General features: G+C 41.9%; 1 protein-coding gene and 1 long non-coding RNA gene across 7 annotated transcripts in view; one reads left to right on the forward strand and one right to left on the reverse strand.

Moving 5' to 3' along the window:
* Positions 1-24,449, forward strand: part of SAMD12 (sterile alpha motif domain containing 12) — a 177,465-nt gene that overhangs the window by 79,790 nt on the left and 73,226 nt on the right. The window contains exons 3-6 of one of the 6 annotated variants that reach the window (XM_064442194.1): positions 6,121-6,261; positions 14,277-14,397; positions 17,438-17,509; positions 20,201-20,288. In XM_064442194.1, the coding sequence (XP_064298264.1) occupies positions 6,121-6,261; positions 14,277-14,397; positions 17,438-17,462 (287 nt within the window). In that variant the 3' untranslated portion in view covers positions 17,463-17,509; positions 20,201-20,288. Of the gene's footprint in view, positions 1-6,120; positions 6,262-14,276; positions 14,398-17,437; positions 17,510-20,200; positions 21,582-24,449 lie in introns of those variants that run through there. The other 5 variants (XM_064442193.1, XM_064442192.1, XM_064442196.1 and 2 more) reach the window with 5 other exon arrangements.
* LOC135311859 (uncharacterized) lies at positions 18,779-22,685 on the reverse strand. The gene is made up of 3 exons (XR_010371396.1): positions 22,468-22,685; positions 21,564-21,768; positions 18,779-19,639 (listed from the first exon to the last, which is right to left on the reverse strand). It is a non-coding gene; the product is annotated as an uncharacterized LOC135311859 (long non-coding RNA).

The following is a 24,449-nucleotide window of genomic DNA, read 5'->3' on the forward strand; positions in this document are numbered from 1 at the left end:
AGTGCAGGGAGGTATGGGCATTTCTGATTCGATACAACAGGCTGTGCCATGTTCCTTGCTCCAGGGCCAATGCCAGCCTCATTGGGCCAATGCTTATACTCATATTAATGTTCTGTGGCATGCAGTGTTTCTCCCTCTGTTCAAATTTACGTCTAATCTCTGCTTGATCAAATGAGATCTGCAGCAGCTAAGTCATATTAGAAAAAATTAGGCCATCAATCCATTATTAAGCTGGAAAGTATTTTATATTCTGTGTCTGCCCTCGGGGTGTCTCAGAACATTCCACGGCTGATCAGTCCTGAGTATGAGAGGGCTGGGGTTTAGGTGCAAAAAGATGCATACAGATACTGAGGAAATTGTGGGGGGTTTTTAAGCATTCGGTTTCCAGCTTCGCAATTAGCTAAAGCCAAGTCCTAGGTGTTTGTGACCATGATCTTGATAGTTCTGTTGGTCAAGGTGCTTTTGAAAAAAAGTCTCCTGGTCTCTTTTATGCATGTAGCTGCTACATCTAAGAGGCAGTGCCAGTTCTGTAGCGTTGGGAAATTTTCCGGAGACGTAGGTAAAGTTCCTTTTCTTGTGTCCTAGCAAAGATCAGCGTACGCTCTTTGAAAATGTTATGTTTGTTACATGTTCTGCTTTTCATAATATATTCTGTCCAGTACTCTCTGAAAATTGAAAGTCTATCCCCAATTTTTACTGTATAGCTGTCTCTGTGTTTTAAATGTGGTGCTTGCCAAAATGACTATCGTTTGTGTATGCTTAGTAATTTCATAGAATCATAGAATCATAGAATTGCTAGGGTTGTAAAAGGCCCTTAAGATCAGCAAGTCCAACTGCCAACATGTCACTGCCAATTCCACCACTAAACCATATCCTCAATCACCACGTCTACCCTTCTTTTAAATATCTCCAGGGATGGAGACTCAACCACCTCCCTGGGCAGCCTGTGCCAATGTTTGACAACCCTTTCTGTGAAGAAGTTTTTCCTAATATCCAACCTTAACTTCCCCTGGCGCAGCTTGAGGCCATTTCCTCTCGTCCTACCGCTTGTTACTAGGGAGAAGAGACCGACCAACTGGATTTGACTCCATTCACCACAACTCTCTGGGCTCGGCCGTCCAGCCAGTTTTTTACCCAGCAAAGAGTTCACTTGTCCAGGCTGTGAGCAGCCATTTTCTCCAGGAGAATGCTGTGGGAGACAGTGTCAAAGGCCTTACTAAAGTCCAAGTAGACAACATCCACAGCCTTCCCCTCATCCACTAAGCGGGTCACCTTGTCAAAGAAGGAGATCAGGTTAATAAAGCAGGACCTCCCTTTCATAGACCCATGCTGGCTGAGCCCGATCCCCTGGCTGTCCCGCATGTGCTGCGTAAAGGCATTCAAGATGATCTGCTCCATGACCTTTCCTGGCACCGAGGTCAGGCTGACAGGCCTGTAGTTCCCTGGAATCCCCTTCCGACCCTTGTAGCGGGTCGTCACATTCACTAGTTTCCAGTCATCTGGGACCTCCCCGGTTGACCAGGACTGCTGATAAATGATGGAGAGCGGCTCGGCGAGCTCCTCTGCCAGCTCCCTCAGTAACCTCGGGTGGATCCCATCCAGCCCCATGGACTTGTGAACATCCAGGTGAAGGAGCAGGTCGGTGACTGCCACCTCTTCAACAAGTGGGACTTCATTCTGCATACTATCTCCATCTCCCAGCACAGGGGCCTGACAACCCCGAGGATGACCAGTCTGACTATTAAAGACTGAGGCAAAGAAAGCATTAAGTACCTCAGCCTTCTCCTCATCTTCTGCGGCAAGGTTACCTTCCACATCCAACAAAGGAGGGAGATTCTCCCTGGCCCTCCTTTTGCCACTGATGTATTTATAAAAACATTTTTTATTATCTTTAATAGTGGTGGCCAGTTTAAGTTCTAGCTGGGCCTTTGCGTTCCTAATCTTTTCCCTGCATAACCTCACAACATCCTTGTAGTCCTCCTGAGTCACCTGCCCCTTCTTCCAAAGGTGGCAAGCTCTCCTTTTATTCTTGAGTTCCAGCCAAAGCTCACTATTCAGCCAAACCAGTCTTCTCCCCCGCCTGCTCGACTTACGGCACATGGGGACAGCCTGCTCCTGCGCTTGAGATTTCCTTCTTTAATAACATCTAGCCATCCTGGTCTCCTTTGCCGTTCAGGACTGCCTCCCAAGGGACTCTGTTAACCAGACTCCTTAACAATCCAAAGTCTGCCCTTCTGAAGTTCAGGGTAGCGGTTTTGCTGACCCTCTTCCTTACTTCTTCAAGAATCAAGAACTCTATCATGTCACGGTTGCTGAGCCCAAGGCAGCCTCCAGCCACCACATCACCCACCAGGCCTTCTCTGTTTGTAAACAGCAGGTCCAGTGGGGCACTTCCCCTGGTTGGCTTGCTTACCAGCTGCGTCAGGAATTTATCTCCCACACACTCCAGGAACGTCTGAGACTGCTTCCTCTCTGCTGTGTTGTATTTCCAGCAGATATCTGCTAAGTTGAAGTATCCCACGAGAACTAGGGCTAAAGATTGTGAGACTTCAGCCAACTGCTTGTAGAGTACTTCGTCTGTCTCCTCATCCAGGTTGGGTGGTCTATAACAGAGTCCCACCAGGATGTCTGCCTTATTGGCCTTCCCCCGGATCCTTACCCATAAGCACTCAACGTTATTACTGTTGTTGAGTTCTAGACAGTCAAAACACTCCCTAACATACAAGGTTACCCCTCCACCTCTCCTTCCTTGCCTGTCCCTTCTAAAGAGCTTGTAGCCATCCATTGCAGTGCTCCAGTTGTGCGAGTCATCCCACCATGTTTCCGTGATGGCGACCACATCATAGTTGCCCTGGCGCGCAATGGCTTCCAGCTCCTCCTGTTTATTGCCCATGCTGCGTGCATTGGTATAAATGCACTTCAGTTGACCTATTGATCTCTTCTCCAGCACAGGCATGCCACCCCCAGGCTCATTCCTAGCAAGCCTGGTTTTATCCCCTTCCACCTTCATATCTAGTTTAAAGCCCTCTCAGTGAGGCCTGCTAACTCCTGAGCCAGAATCCTTTTCCCCCTTTGTGATAGGTGAACCCCATCTGTCTGCAGCAGGCCTGGTGCCATGTAAACTGCCCCATGATCAAAAAAACTAAAATTCCACTGCTGGCACCAGCCTCTGAGCCATGTGTTAATGAGATGGGACTTCCTGTTCCTTTCCTTCATTAATCTTCTCTTTTTCGAAGAAGATAGATCTTTATCTTGAGATCCTTCATGCAGGTTGTTTCACAGAATCACAAACCAGCTGATGTTGGAAGGCACCACTGGGCAATGATCTAGTCCAACCTCCTACTCAAAGCAGGGGCAACTACAGCAGGTTGCTCAGGCTCTTGTTAGGTTTTGAATGTTTCCAAGGATGGAGATTCTACAACCTGTCTGGATAACTGTTTTCAATGTTTAATAACCCTTAAAGGTTCTTAGCACAAAATGCTAACTCCTTCAGATATGTACAGTACAGGAAACAAGACAGTGAAGCATCTGAAATCACCAGCTGATTGTCAGTACCTTGGCCTTAGTAACTAATTGGCTTTGGTGACTGATCCTGGTATTAGCAATATCTTTTCAAAGGCATGATTCAGTACCAGAATAAAAAATTATTCCAGTTCTGACTTGGATGTTGTTGTTGAGCGTTGAGGGGGAAAAAAGTATGGGAAAGATTGAATTTTCTTAGTTCGGGTCACCTGCTGCATTCTTGAAATGCCACATTTGGATGTTTGCCTTCTTGCCCCATCACTGCCTCAACATGTCACATTGGATTTGGTGCAAGAAAGAGTTAATTTAAGGCAACTTGTGCAAGCTGCTGCAGATAGTATGAGTCAAAGACTTTTTTTTTTTCCAATGGCATTTTGCTTTGAGCCTGAGCCGAAGGGGAACTGGCATGTCAGGAGTTGAAAAGAGATGTCTCTGTTTTGTGCACACTGAACTTCCAAAGGCAGTGACTGGGGTAGAAGGCCGATTTGAATAAGAAATAAAGACTTGTCCAGAGGAAGTGAAGGGTAATGACTATATCCATGGCCAAAAAGAGGTGGAAGGCACTGGATGAGATGCATGGCCTCTGTCTGTCCTTTCATATTACTGTTGGTGACTCCCTGCCCTAAAATGACATGGGTGTTGGCACTCTTTAAACTGATGACTTGTTTATTTTTGTTTGCTTTTGAGTTTTTAGATTGACATTACAGACCTTACTCTTGGACTGCTGTACATCCTTTATAAATTGCCTTAAGATGTTTTAGTGTGATAAGATGGTACAAAAATTGAAGTCATTATTACTGTCTGTATCACCAGGGGAATTGGACAGCTGGCATTGATCTGTAAGAGACTAATTTCCATTTTTGTTATTACATTAACCCATAGATTGCTTCTTGTTTATGATTTCAAAGAAAGTTTTCCTAATCAAAAGGTCATCCTCCATAGCATGTAGTGCTTGAGAGACATCGAAGGGCAGAAAATGTATGAACCCTGTCCTTTTTTATCTGATCAATAACATATTGCATTGTTAATAGCAATATCCCGGTATTTTACGTTGCATCGTATCAAGATCCCACTAACTGCTTCACAGAAACTGCTTGTGAGTAAAATCTAGCAATTAATGAAGGGTATACCACTAACTGCTTGGTTTGGGGCAAATATTATGCATCCCCTTAAATTCTTGGCATTTATCTTAATTTTTTTAATTAAAATCATAATAAAAATTCTGTACTCATTGCTGTTTTGTGAGGAAAGAGATTGAATAAGGGCCTTATCTTGCTGTGTTGAGTAACGCTTTATGGTGAGCTAAATTGTACCATTCATCCAAAAGCCACAGTAATGGAAGCACAGAGGCTGCTGTGTTGCGGGAGTAACTTGCTCATCACTATCTTATTCTGGTTTCAGAATAAAGCCTGAGAAATCAAAGAAGGGATTTTTAATAATTAAAAAGTACTTAGAGTCAGAGCTAGAGGAGATAACAAGTTAAGCCTGTTTTAAAAAGGGAGCCAAACAAGCCATTTTCCAAGGTAGCGTCAATGTATCTTCAGTGTGATTTGCCAGTATTGGCCGGGGCACCTTTGGATAGCAAATGCATATACTGGGAATGAAGGGTCAGTGGAGGGCTGCAGGGCACTCCTCCCTGTACTAGCTCACAGCAGTGGTGAAGACCAAAGAAAGGAAGTTTTGGTTTTCTTCCTAAGGTAAAGCTTTGCTTGATGCTTTCGCTCTCTGCTCGGTCCAAATACTTACTGTTGGCTCAGCCAGTGTGTTGCCTTCCTCCTGTTTCCTTACAGCATAGCAATGCCCAAAAGATGGAGTCAGAGTTCCACTAGCAGAATCTGGGGAATGTGGATTGTTTGATTTTTTTTTAACATCTACAGTCCTTGTGGGGCTGTGGTTCAATATTGTCCTAATGGTAAAGATAAGTCGCGAACTGGGAGTGATTGCCTGCAAAGACCATAGGCTCCTTACAGTTGGGCAAACATCTTTTTGAGGAACAATTTAGATATAACTTATAGTGTGAAGGGAAATCTCCAACTCTTTTTTCTGTTTTGCTGTGATAGGTTGCTGTTGAGAGGGATTTGGAAGGCTAGACCATGAAGTACAGGGCGCTCCTAAGAAGCGGAGCTATTACACTGTAGAAATATCTGAATTGCAATAATATTAATCCTCAGTATATCTTAAATTGATTAAATTGGTAAAGTTCACTTTCACTGGTGGTTTCTTGACAGTAATGTAGATGCTTGAAAATAGGTGAGGGTCTATTTAGGCACCTAGACCAATGTAGACTTATGGAGGATCTCCTACCTGTGGAAGACCAGCTGGCTTTTAGGAATGGCAATTGGTTGCCTAAAATGGCACAACATACCTATTTTACGTGCCTAAATGTCTCACAATGCACCAAAACAATAAAGAAAATGAAAAGGGAGGAGTGGAGCATAGATCTCTGACAGTAAGGAAGTACCTGATGGAACAGTAACCTCTCAGACTGAGGTATTTCAAAGCTGAGAATTTTTTCTGTAGCAAATTATCTTGTCAGAGTGAGAATATTGCATTAATGGAAGTCCTCGGATGATTTTTCTTTTTGCCTTTTGCATCCAGGCCGTGCTTTGCTGAGGCTTACTGACAAAAAGCTTGAACGAATGGGCATTGCCCAGGAAAGCCTGCGACAGCACATTCTGCAACAAGTCCTTCAGCTGAAGGTGAGAGAAGAAGTCCGAAACCTCCAGCTGCTTACACAAGGTATGAAAAATAATTTTGATACAGACAGTTATTGAGATCAGGTAGGAGAAGTTTGCCTGAGGGCACAGAAGGTGACTTGACATTCTCCCACAAGAAATGATGCGTGAAAATGTCTCATAGATTCCACATGCTTTCCAAGTTGGGAACAAAAGGTAGAATAATGCATAAATAAATAGAGATGTTCAGCTGCCTGTTTTGCATGATGAATAAGCTCCATCTACAGTTTGATGGTAGTCTTACTTAACCATCTGCTTACTAAGATGAAAATAATTAAATATAAAGGACACGAGTAGTGAACATGCTGCCTTTACAGACATTATACATTTTGCATTAATTGTTTACATTCAGTATTAGATAAAAGAGTAGTCTCTGTAACCTGTTGTATGGTAAGAGCTGTCAGTGGAAAATTACCTGTTAGACTCTGTCTTTTGCAGATGGCTGATTCTTTTTTCACGTTGGAGTAATTTTATTGACTTGAATAGAGTTGATTCTCATTTATGCTGCTAAGAGAAGGCAAAACTGGGCTCAATATGGAGATCTTGATTAGAAGACAGGGAAGAAGGAGTAGCAAAAAAGCTAATACATATTTTCAAAATGAGGTTAAGATGTTTTATAATGACTTGTGATATTGCCTCTCTATTAAGGCTTTTTAACAGCTGTGGTAACACGTAAGAAAAGCAATCATTGTGGTAACAGTGTAAAGGAACATTTAGACATCCTTTACTATGTATCCGCAATACTTTGTCAATGTTCAGTAGTGTTTGGTAGTCCGGTGAGATAGCGTAAACCACATACTTCTGTGGTATTTTGGTTCAGTGCCCATTCTGTGTCGCATCATATGAAAAAAAATAGAGTTCTTCAGTACATGCAGTGTATTTTTAACAAAATGTCCTTCACACATGACACTATGTTACTGATTAAGCCTTGCTCACTATGTTTGGGGAAAAACTCTGATTAATTGAGTAAGCTGCATTTTGTCTGAAAGAGCTGATGTCTCAACTGAATTGTTCGTTCAGGCTTGGTGCCATGTGGATTGTGGTGAGGAGTGTCAGGGCTCCTTCATTTCACCATGACCTGTGAATACGACATCACCTCATCTTGTGTCATGTCAAAAGCAGTGCACATGCTGAAGCATCAGGGCCTTCCCTGAGTGTTTAGAGCTCTTCCTTTTCCCTTCATCGATTCATCCTTTCATCCATTATTCTACGTCCTTTTCTCTGGGTGTTGTCCAGGTTCTCTCTTCCCCTACAGATGGAGTGTTACTTGAGAGTTACTGCGAAGTTCTGGTCACCAGCATCACTGTTTTAGGTCTGCTATGGAAGTTGGGATTCTATTGATATGGGACAAGGGGACAATGAAGACTTACTAGCTATAAATTTGGGTCAGTTGATCACCGCAGTCCAGATAGACTTCTCCATAAACCTGTATTTGGCATTGAGGACCATGCTCCAGGCTTCTCCTTTATTGTTTCTGTCTGGTTCCCCTCTGGACACGTCAATGGGTGTACAAGTCATGATCAGTCAGACAGTAGTAACTGCTATTTCAGGCAAATCAGGGCAACATCCTTTCAGATTTGTTCCTTGCCCATGCAGCTGAGGATACAATTTTGGACTTTGGTAAGATCATGAATAAACACATGCTGGACTATGACAGACAGTTCAGTGGTACTAAGGGTACTGATATGTGTTTAATGTAGCCTCTTTCTGCCATGTAGAGAGAACGTTGTTACTTAGTCTGATCATATAAAGACATGTTATCATATGCTTTATGAAAGCTAGCACAAGCTTACAAAAAACTGGTGGTCTGCAGCTCCTGCTGTCTTCCCCCATAACGGCACTGGCCATTGTGCTGCACTTCAGCTCCACTCCAGCCTTCTTAAATAGAGCTGAAGCTATAGGACAGCACGACAGGCCATAAAACATGTCCCTGTGTAGCAGAGTTATGTTAATCATATGATCCCAGAGCAGGGGACGGTGAGTGATAGGATGACAACAATACTCCTAACCCTTATCGCCTCATTTACACCAAGTTGGAGTGTGCATCTGTTGAAAGTGCTTGTTTGCAAGTACTATGGTTAACGTATACTTTCTCAACCACAGTGCAGTCTGTAAAGCTGTGTACTTCAGTTGTTCTCTGAAACTGGTTCTGTCCCCTTGCCCAATGTCTTCAAACAGTGTCCCCATATGTTCTTATTTGGTTTATAAATTCCTAATCCAGGTTGTTACTGGAATAGCTTTCTGTAAGTGCTTTTCTGTTTTGGAAAACATTTGGAGAACATTTTTTCTCTGGAAAGTAACACATTTGCATGCCAGCAGTTTCAGCCTTTTGGAAATTCCACTTGCAAAATGCAGGTCACAGTGTAGCTATTGCTACACTGTCCTTTGCTGTCCTCCAAAATGTCCTCCAGAAGGAGGGGGAAAAAAAGCCCTCTGTCTCTCAGTGCACAGCTCAGGAGATTGTTAGGTGAAAGAAGCCATTAAACCCCTTTTCTGAATTCATTTAGCACACAAGCTGGGTTGTAAGCAATGAGGTTCTAATTCAGAGCCCACTGATGTCAGTGAAAAGACTTCCACTGACTTTAGTTCATATCCAATTGAAGCTGGAGCAAATGCGGATAGTTTTAAAAAAGCATTATGTAATACTTACCAGATATTTTAAATGTTTTTGTGTTCTGTTGTCCGTGGAGAAAATTAACCTCATTTTAAAAACTCGCTAGAGAACTAGCATTCCTTCCTACTCTTGTTTCAGAAAATGACTTAAAACTGTTTCATTCTTCTTCATTCAGGACACACCATCCAGTCTGTTCTGGGGATCTTAAAGCCAGAATAGTACATGATTGTGTAATTGAAGGCTTGTCTTGAGTTTTAGGAAGACTTTTCTTTGGAGTAAGAACTGCCTGATTGAAGCTATTATCAGCAGAAATGCTATTCCACCCTCCAGTAGGATAGAAGGGCACAGGCCCAACTCCTGATCTGTTCTTTTTTCCCAGTCTTAGTGATGTTGAGGAACTAATTTGACAAAATATCTTCCAATGTCTCTTGGGGAGAGCAGCACACTGTTGGAAACACCATTATTGTACTGTTACCACTGTAAGCCTGAGTTGAAAGATCATTTTTTTTTTTTAAAAAAAGCCTTATATCACTACACAGAGAAGAAGTTATTTTGAGATTTTTCAATGCGAGTCCTGCCTTTGGCTAGGATAGAAGAGACTGTCCTCAAAGTGGTAGAACAGTGCTATGTGTGATTCTGAGCTAAGTACCCATAGACAGCAATCTGCTAATAGGGTTGAGCTTAAGAAGCATTTCTGGTTTTGGATTAAACGATACCTGCATTTAAGATGACGTTGGCCCCCCTCCTAAGCTCCTCTGTGAATTTTGTATAGGGCAAAGTGCTACTTGAATATACTGCCAGGCCACAGAATGTGCCAAATTTTCTTTAAAAAAAAAAAGTTTTCTGCTAGCAAAATGTGTTAGAATAAGGCTTTTTGCTTCATTGAAAATCATTGCAGCTGTTGATACCTGTTGAACTTATTTCTTCAGTAAGTTTTCTGCTCATCCTGCACTGGTGCTCAGCTACTGAAAAACATGTGACCAATGATAACCACAATAAGACCAATTTTTTTCCTTCCTTCAGCTTCCATAAGAGTCCCATTCAAAAGCTGTTATAGTACCCTAGCACTGTATTCTTCCAGGAAAGGAACTAGAGGGCCTTCAAAGATAGATCTCATCTTCTAAGGGGAGATGATGTATTCTAGTGATGGATCATTCACTGGGTTTTAGAGGAACCTTGTAACAGAAACATTGCCTTCAGGGGCCACGTAGTCAGAAAACCAGGACCATGAAACCCCCCAGCTGAAACATGTTATAAAGACTTTTTATGGCATTATCAGCTTCTTAATCCTGAAGTAAAGGCAAGCTTGATCAAAATTTGAGCTGTTTGGCCCTGAACCCTCCCAGGCTGTCAGAAACATGATGCTAGTTCATTTTCACGCTATCTGCTTCTTCCTTGTGATTGTTGAAGGTGGGAGGAACCTGAGCACTGCCATTCCACCTTGTGTCACCATGTCGGAGAAGATTTGTTGTCGTTTTCCATAATCAAAGCCTTGAAGTACTAGACTCACTCCCACCTTTGGAATTCTCACATATCAAGACCTTCCCTGTTGTGGTGGCTCCAGTACAGAGCACGAATGATTGGGAGTTACACACCTGCCTAAAAATTTATGTGAGTGGTCAGAAAATTTGAGAACATGGGACCTTGCCAAGTGCAGAACTGGAAGGTCATTTGGGGTTCAGAGAACACAACTGCAGCTTGCTCTCCCTCTGCTGCGTAGGCTTTATGGATACAGTAGTATCTGAACTGCCATTGCCTACTGTCTTTCATGTCCCTTGAAGAAGCATTGCTTCAGATCAGGACATTTCTTTGCCATCCCTGTAAAGAAGTCAGAACAACTGAGGTTTGTGATAGACGGTCATCCTGTTACACTTCCAGGATGTACTTTTTTAACTTCGTGGGTACATTCTGGGCTCAAGGTTTTGGCACCTGAGGAATCATGAGTTCCTTCCACCAGAAATACTCTCTTTCTTCTCTGTAAAAAACAGCAGATGTTGCCTCTGTGAGCGCTCCAGGTAGGCAGTGTGTTTGCCTTCCCAGGCAGCTGGCGGGGGAAGTGTGTAACGCTTGAGGAGTCTTTGTTTCATGTCCCTGTGGTGGTGTACAGAGGCATGTGGCATTTGAAATGGTGACTGTCCTCTTACTAGGCACCCGTTTCTTTTGTTTTCAGTATCTTGACCTCACCTTTTTCTTTTCCCTAACCCTGAAGCTTCCAGCTAGTCAGGAAGGGCCTTTCTTATTACAGCACAAATTACTATGCAAATGTTTTTTGCATATGCTGCATACGTGGCATCTATCCAAGGCACAGAAAAAAACACTTGATATTTCAGAAGAGCTCCAACAAACTTAATTCCCAGCTGATTTCCTTTGCTCTGTGCTCCTGTTATGCTCCACATTGTCTGAGAGACCATGTGAGTTGAAGACAAAGTATAGCATGGAAAGACTGTCAGAAATTACCCAAAAGTAGTAGTTTACCCCATATCACAGCATCAAAACATCATAGCATCTCAATCCAAGATTCAGCATGCTAAATTGCCTGATTATAGGTAAAGAAATCTTAAGCCCATATTGAGAAGAAGATTATTTTCAACATATGTCCATATCCTTCAAGAAATGGGCCCATGTGAACCTCATGAGGTTCAACAAGTCCAAGTGCAAGATCCTGCACCTGGGTCAGGGTAATCCCAGATATCAATAAAGGGTGGGGGTGAAGGGATTGAGAGCAGCCCTGCAGAGAAGGATTTGGGGGTACGGGTGGATGAAAAGCTAGACAGGAGCTGGCAATGTGTGCTCGCAGCCCAGAAGTCCAACCGTATCCTGGGCTGCATCAAAAGCAGCGCGGCCAGCAGGTCGAGGGAGGTGACTCTGCCCCTCTGCTCTTCTCTGGTGAGACCCCACCTGCGGTGCTGCGTCCAGCTCTGGAGCCCTCAGCACAGGAGAGACATGGACCTGTTGGAGCGGGTCCAGAGGAGGGTCACAAAAATGGTCTGAGGGCTGGAGCACCTCTACTATGAAGACAGGCTGAGAGCGTTGGGGTTGTTCAGCCTGGAGAAGGGAAGGCTGCGGGGGGACGTTATTGCAGCCTTTCAGTACTTAAAGGGGGCTTGTAAGAAAGATGGGGACAAACGTTTTAGCAGGGCCTGTTGCGATAGGACAAGGGGTAATGGCTTTAAACTAAGAGAGGGTAAATTTAGACTGGATATAAGGAAGACATTTTTTACAGTGAGGGTGGTGAATCACTGGCCCAGGTTGCCCAGAGAGGTGGTAGATGCACCATCCCTGGGAACATGTGAGCCCAGTTTGGATGGGGCTCTGAGCAACCTGATCTAGTTGAAGATGTCCCTGCTCATTGCAGGAGAGTTGGATTAGATGAGCTTTAAAGGTCCCTTCGAACCCAAACCATTCTATGATTCTATGATCCCTTTTACGCCTTTCTATAGTATGTCTTTTTCCTGTACTACTCTGTATTTAACACTGCTCTTCCAAGACTGTAAAGCGTCTTTGCTACCATGTGTTAGCGGAAAAAGAGCAGGCTTGTATTTTACCCGCTCCCAGTCAAGGACATCTGCAGCACTTACAGAGGACGTAGGTTCTGGAGTCAGAAGCTGTGGTTGTTCCTGGGAGCTTTTTCAGACTTTAGGCACTGTTAAATCATCTGAAAATCAATTTTTTCAGGTTACAAGTATGCACTGAGGAATTCTTTATAGTTTTCATTTGTTTTAGCTGAAGCAGAATATTGTATGTGGAGTGTGTGTCTGGGTGGAGATAAAATGTTTAAAATATATGCATCAGTGACGATAAATACCAAATTCCATCTATGGCATCAGTTATTTGAATTTCATGTGGCTGGTTTCTAACCTGAAGAATATACTTTCCAGTGCAATCAATGGTCCCTGGTAGATCATTGAATTACTATGGTTCTGTTAGTTACCTTTCAGCTATTGCTGTGATGCTAATACATATTCATATCAAATAACCGAGTGATACAGCTGACAGGTAAAATAAGTTCCAATACACTGGACAATACATTGTAATGCACTCTGGATAGGTTTAGCACAGAATTGTCCTTCAATATGTGTAGTATATTAGTTTGGAGTATGAATAAGGAAACATGTACACAACTATAAAATTTGTATTGATGAACTTCTATGGCAGGATTTTAGCTGTATAATATTATGATGTGCTTGCATTTTTATGTGTTTCTATAAATAATATTGCAACTCAGTCTACTGGGAATGTAGTATTAGCTATTTTGTATGATTGCAAGAACATGATTGCAGGTATTTGCTTATTATTTTATTAATGTTGACTTTTTTCATTCCTGCTTTTCAAATTCTCAGAAGTCAGTCTACTGGAAAATTCAGTCTGTAAAGTTTAGCCCTTCTGAGCTCATGCATACCCAAAACTGTCTTACATGTTTGATGAGTAGATATCACATACACACACACACATATGTCTTTCCCGACTCATGTGTAAATTGGAAAGAGAAAAAACCATTTTGCTCAAGGTTTAAGAAAAAAAATTAAAATACTGCTGTTTGCGCTGCAGCCAGTCATGAAAGACTTTCAACTAAATAGGAAAGTTTTGAGCAGTCAGTGGATGTGATTTAACAACAGCTGTTTGTGATCTGTGCCAGTAGAAATCACTTGTTTTCACCCAGCCAAAAAGAACAGGCTGGTGAAAGGGATTCCAGGAATAGGTACAGTCTTTCACACAGAGTTTAAATAAACCAAGTCTACAGTGTTGTAAGATGGTGCCATTTACAATGTAACATATTTATAATTTCTAACGAGATTTTTCCAGAAATCAGACATAGAATAAAATTAGGGTTGATAGTTGTTTTATAAAAGAATTGAGGAAATCAGAGCCCTAACTGTACTTCCAACCCATTAGAAAGTACATAGAAATTTTCACTGCTGGGCTTCTGGTTCAAAACCTAACTGCCTTCATCAACAACACCTTTATGGTCAAACTGAGTGGATAGCATTGGAAATAAGAAGATAAGAAATGCGATTCTTGTTTGGATCCAGTATTCCTCTGTCCCAGTACTCTGCCTCTGGCAGCGGCAGATGCTGTTTAGGCAGAGCCCAGAACCCTGGCCCCTGTCTGTGGTCCCATCCCCTTGGGCTCCCCAGCATCCAGAGTTGCTGTATTAGGGAGAGTAGTTCCCTGCCTGATTCTTTCAGTATCCATTGCGCGTCTGTCTCACTGTGCCATGAAACAAGTTGATCACGACAAGTTTTTTACAACTAGAATATAGTCATTGGCAACGTCAGTGGTGCCGGAAGTGCCAAAGCCTAACTTGGCGTGCCTTCAGATGGGTATGTATCTTCCTTCCACGGAGCCTCTAAGCAATCCTACTATCATGTACACACAGTAGTAGCTACACATCCTCTGTGTTTCAGATACACCAGTCACACTGCAGGCACATCAGATGGATTGTGCCTGGTGCTCTCCATTGATTACTACAGAAGCTCAGAATGACTGCCAGATGTATTTGTCTACATGGTGGATGACTGAACTTAGGTGAGATCAATTCCCACTTGCTATGCCTAGATTTAAGCTCCTACGCTGAAAAAAAGTTGGTCTGAAAGCTGGATAAATTGCCCTCTTCACTCAGATGAGTTTTGGTAACGCCATCTTTCTGATTTTATGAAACTGGTCTAGCTGACACCTTCGTGAGTTCATTCTACTTTGCAAAGTGGTTCGCCATATTGACACTTTTAACAAACACGAAAGTCACTTAAAGCCTTTTTGAAAATGTAAAATAAAGTTTTGCTATTTTGAATCCCTGAAGGTGAATGTTGCCAAATAGTTCAAAAGCATTTTTCCTCCTGTTGTTACTAGCATTTATGGCCTGTGCAATAAATATTATAAAGATTTATAATTACTGGAAAGATTAAAGGGAGGTGGGAAAGAAAACTCTCTCCTTTTTATGCCTTGTAAAGTTGCTTTTCTAAGTTGTCTAAGAAGAACCTGTTTTATTTAAAAGCTTCTCTTTTTTTCATTCACATTATTTAAAAGCCTTTCTGTAATGCAGTTTTAAAAACGAATATGGTTCTATTCAAATAAAAGTTTACTCTTAATGGCTTTTATGCTTCATGTGATAGAGCACCTTCATCTACATAGTTATACATAGGCAGACAGCAGTGTTATGAACTGTTTCTTTATTACTAAGCAGTATGCAGATCTCAGGCATCTTCCACAAGGAAAGGGTGGGTTTTTTAAAAACTTTTTATTTGACATGGTCATAAAGCATGGGTACTAGCCCAGTGTTTTATGACATGCTCAAGTATGATTAATAATTTAACTATGCTGGTTCCCCCTTAAGATCAATATTAAAGAATTTTCTAGTCACTATTTGAATGGATTTTAATTGAAATTGATTCTCTATAAAATAATAAATTGAAGTGCATTAACAATAATCTTGTGGTCCTTGACATTAAGGAGTTCTGAATTCTCACAAAATTCCGAACATTTTTCAAAAAATACCTGGTTTTCCTCTATGCAGCCTAAGTAATCATAAAGCACCTGTAGGGGTTTTTTTTTTTATTTAAGTCCTAATTCCAACAGATGACAGCATAAATACAGTAGCCTTGATTTGCAACATGAATGTGAACGGAGATGTGGCAGGGAATTGTTGTTTTCTAAATAAATCCATTTTTCTGTTTGCAGTTCAGCTACAGCTGTGTTGTGTGACCCTAACGTTTAAATATATACTGTTAGGCATAGTGCTACCTTCAAAGTTTGTATCACTAAAAATACCTCCCAGTCACCTGACATTAAAAGTTACCTGTACAAAGAAAGGGCGCAGTGAGAAAATCTGCAGTGAGTAGCTCTGTAAGAACCTCAGTGTTTTGCCAGAGGTGTCACCTGTAAGGGTGCTGAGTCAGTCTTTGTTTTTCTCAGTGTAAGAGTGACAGGTTGAGTTTTAGGCAGTATGTACATGGCAGTACCACGCTGTTCTGAAGCTCCTCAACCACACTAAGGATTTATCCACATCCTAGAGCTTATTCTCAGTTAAGCTTATCCACATAGTTGGAAAAGTAGTTGGTTTACATACATTTGGCTTGTACAATGACTTCCACCTGTAGACAGCCTGACTAGAAAATAACCGGACTCAGGAATGTACACATCATTTTCTATCCAGACAGCCTAGTAAAAAATGTCGGGACTCTGATCTGGCCTACTCATTCAGCTATACAAGAGGGCTGGAGCTCATCCTCAGGAACTGTAGGGATGAGCAAGTCAGAGACTTTTGCATGCGATCAAAGGCATGTCAGGGTTCAGCTTCAAGCATGTCAAGCCTGAGAGCAGTCTGAAGGCGTATACATTGACATGGTCTTAGAGTTTTGAGTCCTCTCCACTAAAAGTAGGATTCAGATCTTCCCAGTCAGTTCATCTGGGACACCCAGCTGCCATCAGCTGGCATTTGATGATATGAGATAGAGGTGAAGCAATTCCATCACCTGGGCCTTGGAACAAGTGATTTTGCCACAGTCTCATTCTTTAGCAGAGGCCAGCTGGGAGGCTTACTGTCAGTAACGTCAGCTGGCAAACTCTGAAGTTAAGTTCTTGTTTGTAGTGTTGAGAGAGTGCTGTTGTGTAGGACTTCCAGGAGCTGGGTTTTGAGAGAAAGACCTGAAAGAAAAAAAGGTCCTGCAGGGCAGAAAAAGGGAGTTCTTACTAAGTGATTATGCCTTTGTTAGGGTGCAGTAATGCAAAGCTTCTATTGCTAAAACTTATTCTCCAAAGTCCTCTAAGCTGTATGGGTTTTGTTTTCTTTTCGCTTCAGCATATGTTGGAGGTAGACATGGTGAGGGGATGATAATCGCATTTCCTTCTTTCTTTAAAGTGTTAGGTCATTTCGGTCTTCCTGGGAAATAGAGGAAAGCCTTCTTTCTTACTCTATATCTTTTTGTCTTTCACTCCTTTAAGAACTCCTGAGTAATTGAGGTTTGTCATTAAAGTCAGGCCAAGAGATTAATATCTCCTGCTCTAGTTATCTTTTGTTGATTCTCCTTTAGCCTGAGTGTTTAAATGGCTGGTTAGACTATAGCTGGCTGGTGAGGAATTTCTTTAGCTTGTTCCAGAGAGTGTAGCTATGTGAAACACTTTTCAGCCGTTCCTTGTGATTTTCTGTCATAGGGTGCCAAGATGGTCCAGCATTATTTAAAGAATCTTGGATGCCAGAAGGAGCAATCAGCATCGTCTTAGACAATGGACCAGCTTTTAAAAGTGTTAGACAATTAAGGATGCAGATAGACCTTTGAAAATTCGCTACGCTGATCATTCCCATGGTGTCACAGCAGTTACAATTCTTGGTCCAACCTTTAAAAACTTTGAAGCAAACAAACTGTTTCACATGGAAGGGACAGGAAAGAGGAAAGGAGGGACAGTCCTACCTCTAAAGCTCCACTGACAAATCAGTTGTCACCTGTGTAGTTTCTGAATGCATCTTTCTCTAGACTTAAGAGTTGCTTTAATGTGTCCAGCAGTGCAGCTGCCATCCATTCTGTTTCAGCTGTTGACTGATACAAACCACTGGTATTGTTGACTTTTGTAGATCTCTACTTAAACCTGGAGCATGATTTTCTGAGGGTCATAGAAAAGCAGCCAGTCCTTACAGCCCATCAAGGTAACGAATGTTTTTTTGCTGGGATGTATCTTCATAAAATGAGACATCTATGAGCTTTTTTTTTGTCTTTTTCTAGAAATGTTTCCTTTAGGTGTAGAGTTTTTTTCAGCTATTGTCATGAAACTAGTGTTTTATTTTCTTCTAGTAAGCTCTGAGTGAATTATTGTTTACTGATAGTTAGTTGCTAGAGTTGTTGATGAATTTTCTTTCTCCCTTCTTAACCATAAGCTGCTGTGATAAGCAGTAAAATGTGTGACCACTGCATTGTCAGCAGCTCATGTTTTCCTTTATTATACTGTTACTGCTATTCTTGAGATCTCTTTGGTTCCCTCCAGCAATGGCAATGTCACTGTGGGAATTTTACTGTACTTCTAGATGGCTTAGCTGATCACATGATAATTCTGGTGTAAGAATATATGTTTTACTGTTTCAGTATTTTCTCTTGATCCAGATGAATCAGAACCCAGGGTATTTAGGTGAGGAATGTAAACAGATGCTGGGACCAGAAGAGAGGAATCCTTTTATCAAAGATGTCTCTAGGAATTAGGAGCACATAAAGCTAATGTGTTCTTTAAGTTTCCGCTGCTTATAATTAATTTGGCTAGAGTCTTTGGAAGGTCTTTAGCTGACTTAAAACTTGATCCATACTCTTCAAGCACACATTCCGTATAAATTCTAGCGTAGTGAGCAAATAACAAAAGTAGCCACTCTACTAAGAAGAATGTAATTTTATGTCTACCACCAGCTATGGGTTGGTTTTATCCCAGTTATCTCCCTTTGAAAGTCTGAGACTTCAACTTTGCTCTTGATTCTGTGAGGGCAAATGAAGGAGTAATGCTCCATTGATTTCAGAGAAATGTGAAACTAGTTAAAATGAGGACAGGATCAACCCCATTTTTCCTCTATAGCATGAGACTATAAAGCCCATTCAAATCAATGAAGGGTACCAATGACTTTGCTGACCTTTGGATCAAATCCATAAATCTTTTTAGTAACTTAATTAAAACCACAAATACAGAAACATAAGTGTTCTAAGACCCTACATAGGTCTTTCTAAAATTGAAAAATACAATCCCTTGCCAACTTTATTATATCAAAAATACATTTTTGATATCTTATTCTCTTTAGAACTTTTTTTCTTGACTATATAAAGCCTATCTTTCACTTGGTCTCAAAATCCCTTTTGATGGTGTGCAATGCCTGTGTTATTTGCAATCCTAATTTCATAATCACTGTTGAAAATGAAACCCACAAAACTTGCTTTTATCTTACTCTTTTTATTCATGTTCTTTACTAAAATGGCATAATCAAAGGTAAAAACAAGTATGCTGTCTTTTGGTTTGAGCAGCTTGAAGTGTCTTACGTTAGCAAGCATCTTACATTAGAAAGCTAGAAGTTAGGTATCTGGTTGAACTCATTGCTCTCATTCCCTAAATGATCAATGAAGAACGACAGCCACCTCCAGAAATAATCTCTGCCCTTCTAAAACAGATGCCCATGATAGGTGCAGAGCATTGCCCTCTGGAGGTTCCTGCCTCTGTCAGCTGGAGGACTCGCCATCTAATTTGGGATAGCTAAAATTAAATAGAGGAAAAGTAGGCAGTAGCTTTTCCCATTTTTTCCTTCTCAGCATGAAGCATATAACAAGTGACATTACCCACTTTTGGTTTGCCACCAATCTTCCACTGCGTTAGCATATTAATTTTATTGTCTTTATCTGTATCTGTTAGCAAAGTTTGGTTGTGCTATGCCCTTAACTTGCCTTTTTTTTTTTTTTTTTTTTTTGCTACAGTTGGTAACATTGTCTTTCATATTCTATTACTTTCTGTGAACATTTTTTTAACAGAGCTTGCTGCTGCTCACTGGTAGTAGAATTAAAGCACCAACCAAAACCACTAAAATTCATGAGTTACAGGTTCTGGGTTAAGGGGTTTTGGGATTGTTTTCTTACTTGTAATTTAAACGGTCCTTTAGTCAAAGCAGACGAGGACTCATTTTATGTATTTTCTTGGGATAGGGTTATAACTTACCTGTGCTTTGGCAACTTTTGTCAGACACGAGTGCTTTAATGACTGCAGTTAGACTGATTGTAGTCTTCTGAGTTCTTCCTTTATCTGGATGTGGTTGAGCCTGATACAAATATTAAAACATTGCTGCTATTCTATGATTGGGACTCTGTTGCCTCTGTGGAGCTGTGTTCAGTCTTACACAGGAAGGCCAGGACCAGGCTGAGACCCCCAGATGACATGCTCACTGAGAACTCAGCTTTTGCTTAATAATTCAGAAAACTTACTGAAAACTTCTTCCCTTTCATATAGTTAGTTAGTACAGGCAATGAAGGTGTCAGTCTCTCAATAACCATGAACTGCATAGTTTCAGTTAAATAGAAGAGCTGGTAAAATGTATTAAAAATTACTGGAAATAATAACACAGAAGAATGACTGAAAAACCAAGCTTCTTCATATGTCTTTTGTTTGGTTTCTGTGTCTCCCTTAAAGCTCTCTTGCATTCTCATGCAGCTTGTTCATTTTATTGAATGCTGAAGCCTTTTACCATCTGCCAAAAGGTTTTATTTTGGGGTTTCCTCTTATGTGGGAGGGTGGTTTCCTCCTTCCCTTCGTGCTAGTTTCATTGCTATCTTTAGGACTCAGAGCCTACTGTAGACCTTCCTGTCTCCCTTTTATTACACAGTCTCCTCCTTCCTTGCTGCAAGTTCCTGCTCCTGGGGGCAAAGAAGAAAACAAGAACTGAAGCTGCCTTTTTGAGCTGCCTGGCTGATGCAGATGGCTTTTGTTTTAAACACAGAAGTCCAGTTCCTGGAGTGCAGAGCTGCGCGTACTCAGGAGAAACATTCCCCGGAGCGAGTGTTTTTAGGAACAGTTCCTGCATGAAGGCGCACATAACTGCCCAGTGCTTTGGCTAAAGAGCGCAATGGGCTTCTGAAAAGGGGTGCTGTAACCTGTAGTGTTTACTCTAAAAGCAGTTTACTCCTCTTGATTTGTTAGTGTTTTACCTCAGCACATTAATCCAACCTGTTTTGCCACTGTTAAGACATCTGTAGCTACAGCCCTTTAGTTGCTTCCTTTTATGGGAACTTTTCGATGTTTATTTTTTCTATGAACATTTTGATTTCCTATCTTTACCTTTCTTGTACTGTAGAGAAAAAGAAGTGAAATCGGAGGTGTTATATTTGAAGAGGGATAGAATTGCATCTTTTTTTCTCTTCCTGAGCGCAAAACAAAGTAGATGCCAGTTGGGTTTTTTCAGCATAGCTCTCAGGGATGCAGGGAATACAGCTGCAGTGGGGTGTGAGTATATCTAGGTGCCGAGCCATGAACACAGCAGGAGGAGGCTGCAAGTCCTGGTCAGGCACCTCCGTTTACATCTTTGCTGTGGAGCTCTTTGGGTACCTGCCATCCTCTCTCCTTGAAATAGATGCTACGTGGGGGAAACAAAGGGTCCTGTCTTTTCCCTTCAGCCTCTGCCTGCTGGGAGTGAGAGCAGTCTCTGTCTAAGGAGTGTGCAGTCCTGTTACTGCCTTGCCTAATTTGCTGTACAGCTGAGCCTGTGACCGGAGGCAGTCTGAGTGTGGAGGAGCAGGCACAGGGAGTTGTGCCGGGCATCAGATCACCTCCTGAGAGCTCTGCCAAGATCCATATCAACCATATTATGCCTCTGCTGAGTGTCTTTCTGGCTTTTGTTTTCTGATTTTTGTTTTTTTAATCACTGGCATTGCACCAACCAGCATGTCAGGTAGTAATAAGAATATAATACTATTTTATTTGTGATTACCTCCTCTCTTGGACTCTGAGATGTTCTAATCTCTATCCTTCCATCATCACCAGGCTGTCTTTGAAGCTCTGTGCTTCTTTGGTTTATTTACTCTCCCTCTGTAATTGAGAACTTAATTGTTGATTGCCATGAAAAATTGTCAGTGCTTAAAAATAAATGATCCAGCTTCCATCTTTTCAGTGCATCTAGTTTTTATGACTATAAGAATCTAATGAAAGGTTGAAATGGGGATGAGGAGGATGACGCTGTCCCAGGGTCTTACCTAAATATCTGATCTGCAGATGAAAAGGGATGCTGGGATTTCTGTTCAGGAAAGTGCCAGTAAAACTGCCTGTTTCTTAGCGCTGGATTTTTTAATGACATTCTATTCCAATCTTCAAGTATACTATTACAGAGAGAGGTCAGTGGTGCCCATTTCTAACATCAGAAAGGTGCAACATAAGACAGCAGCCTGAGATGGCATTCTCCTGAAAAATAAGAGGGCTGTGTGAAAGAATTCCAAGCAAGAGACACATGTATCTCCTCATTTAGAAAACAAGGCATTGTACTTCCAAATAAACAGGTTTCCACGTTCTCTCTGTCACACAGATGCACACACATGCACACACTCTAATTGGATAAAAATGTAAACAGTAAAGTAAGGATATGATTAAAAATTAAACAGCCGCCACACAAACCGTCAATAGTGAGTGCTTATTAACTTACATATCACAGCATGCTGGTGTGAGAGCTTCAAATTGGCTGTTGAAACTGATTTGCAGCAAGTATGGCCAGCTTTCCAGAGGGATATTTCTGGGTTTCAGTAATCAGACCCTCAGCTCTGATTGCTTTTGTTCCTTCACAATTTTTGCCAGCCTTTTAAAGTAACTGTAATATGCATTACTTTCTTGAACTATAGTGCTTATTCCTTCGTCTCTGGTGCTTAGCAAGGATGAGACATTGTGGGTCTGACCCAGCTTTGTCCTATCTCATGCATTGTGAGACTTCCATGATCTGCCCCTCATCTTCACTCCTTTTTTTTCAGGGCTTCACCAGAGCCCCTCTTCATTCTGTGACCCACCTTGCTGGCTGTTTGTTTATGTATGTGCTGCATGATAAGCTGAAGGGCAAAGCTGATTTATACATATTCACGTGCCCATCCAAGCGCCACATCCACACATGCATACCTGTGATCTGTAGACCAGCACCATCCCATCGGGTATTGCATGGCAGAGGCTGCAGTTTCTGGTCTATGGCCCCTTTCCATCCCCTCTCATAACATTTATGCCCTACTCTCTTGTGTGACCTGCATGTGGAGGCCTGCTTATCAGAGGACAAGATGTTTGGCTGGCTTGCTTCAGAGTTAGAGTCAGCATGGTTTTGAGCTAGAGCAGGTAATTCTCAGTAGAACTGTTACAGCCCTAATTCAACACCAGCAGCACAACCTTAGATTGAAACGTTCAGGGGGAAGTTGAAACAAGGTTAAAGACCTCTGAAAATTGGGGCTAATCTGGCAGGGCTGAGCAAAGCATGATCCTTGCCAGTGAGCTCTGTCTTCTTGGATGTTTGCTCTTCGGGTGGGTTGGATAATATGAATATGTGACCGGTATATGGTACGAAGGAGCTTTTGCGTTCTTGTTTCCTGCCATCATATGGCCAAAACTGAGTGCTGCTCACTCCAGAAAGCAGCTGAGCTCTGTGCTTGTTATCTGGGTCTCCTGTGTTCATTTAGGCTGGGAACCTCCTTCCCTCTTTTCTTCTGCCAGTCAAAAGTGAGAAATGAGTGGGTGTTACTTCAGTTAAAGATCTATAGCCAGCCCAATATCAATGGGTTGTATATATCCTGTAAAAAAAAAACACTTTAATGCTACCTTCCTGTGAGAAAGTAGCATGTCCCCTGAATGGCTGCCAAACTCCTTGAATGTGGCTGCAGGTGGCTCAAACATGGTTTTTGTTAAAACACAGCTGGAAGATGATTTCTGTCCTGAACACCTCAGCACTGTCAACTCTTTCTGTGCTTGTTCTGCTCCAACTGGCATGGTCCTTATTTGGAGCCGTACAGTGGTTGGCTCTTTGGTAGCTGCTAGTGTTGTAGTTCAGCGTTGGCTGCAGCTGTGCTTCAGGGAGCTGGACAAATGAATGGCGTATACCAGAGCAGCTGTTGTCTGTTCAGTTGCTTAGACCACTGACTTGTGTTGTGAGGGGTATGAAGGCTGTCCTCATAGGGATATTCACAGTGAAAGTTTCTGGATGTAGCAGGGGAATATTACGAGAAGGGATACTGTAGTGCTACGAAAGTAGTGGAGGACATAATGGGTGTAAACCTGGTCTGAGATGCAGAGCAGGGAACCTGCGGCTGCTGAGAGCCACAGCTGGAGCCAGGATCCTGGGTTAGGTGGACTCGGTATGGGCTTTGCTCTTGCTTTCTGTGCTATGCTTCCTGACTTTGCCAAAGCCTTTCCAATATAGTTGCATCCCTGTCCAGCCACCAGTTCTCAGACCACTGAGAGAAGGGAGGAAGCCAAGGGTTTACAACGTACCCAGGTGGAACACAGGAAATGAGGTTGGAAAACCACCGGCTTAAGCTGGTAGAGCCGAATTGCTGTCAGCAGCAGAGGGAAACCTCTCCAAAATGGTCTCAAGTGAACAGAATACCGCAGGGAGCAATTCCTGTTCTTCTCAATATCCTGAAGAACAGATGTATCTGACATGTTTATTGCCTTAAGCTGTCTTGTTTTATCAGCACACCAGGTCTAGGTGCTTGACAGATGTGCCAAACAGAAAATAAAATACATCCATGCCCAGTTGTATGGGTTTTAGATTCCTGTAGTTCCTATTCAGAACTATTCTCTTTACTATCCAACTTAGCCTGTGTATAAATGAGGAGGTATTTTCGTTTAAAATTAAGGGAAGACAGAGACAAATAAACTGCTGTAAGTGCAAACCAATCCTGTGACCTTTAAAAGCATTGTTTGGCATCTTCAGCTTTTTGGTTCAGAGCTGTGTCTGAGATAGGAAAAATGTCAAACTCAGTGCAAAGAGGCCAGGTTGAACTATACTGGCAGTAGTGAAGCAAGGTTTTGTACATGTTACAGCTTGAATAGCTTGAAATTTTAAAACCTGTGTTACAATTGAAAAAGCATGAAATAAAAGCTTTTTGAAGCCAGCA

This window comes from Phalacrocorax carbo, chromosome 2, assembly GCF_963921805.1.
Source record: "Phalacrocorax carbo chromosome 2, bPhaCar2.1, whole genome shotgun sequence".
NCBI classification, from domain to species: Eukaryota; Metazoa; Chordata; class Aves; order Suliformes; family Phalacrocoracidae; genus Phalacrocorax; species Phalacrocorax carbo.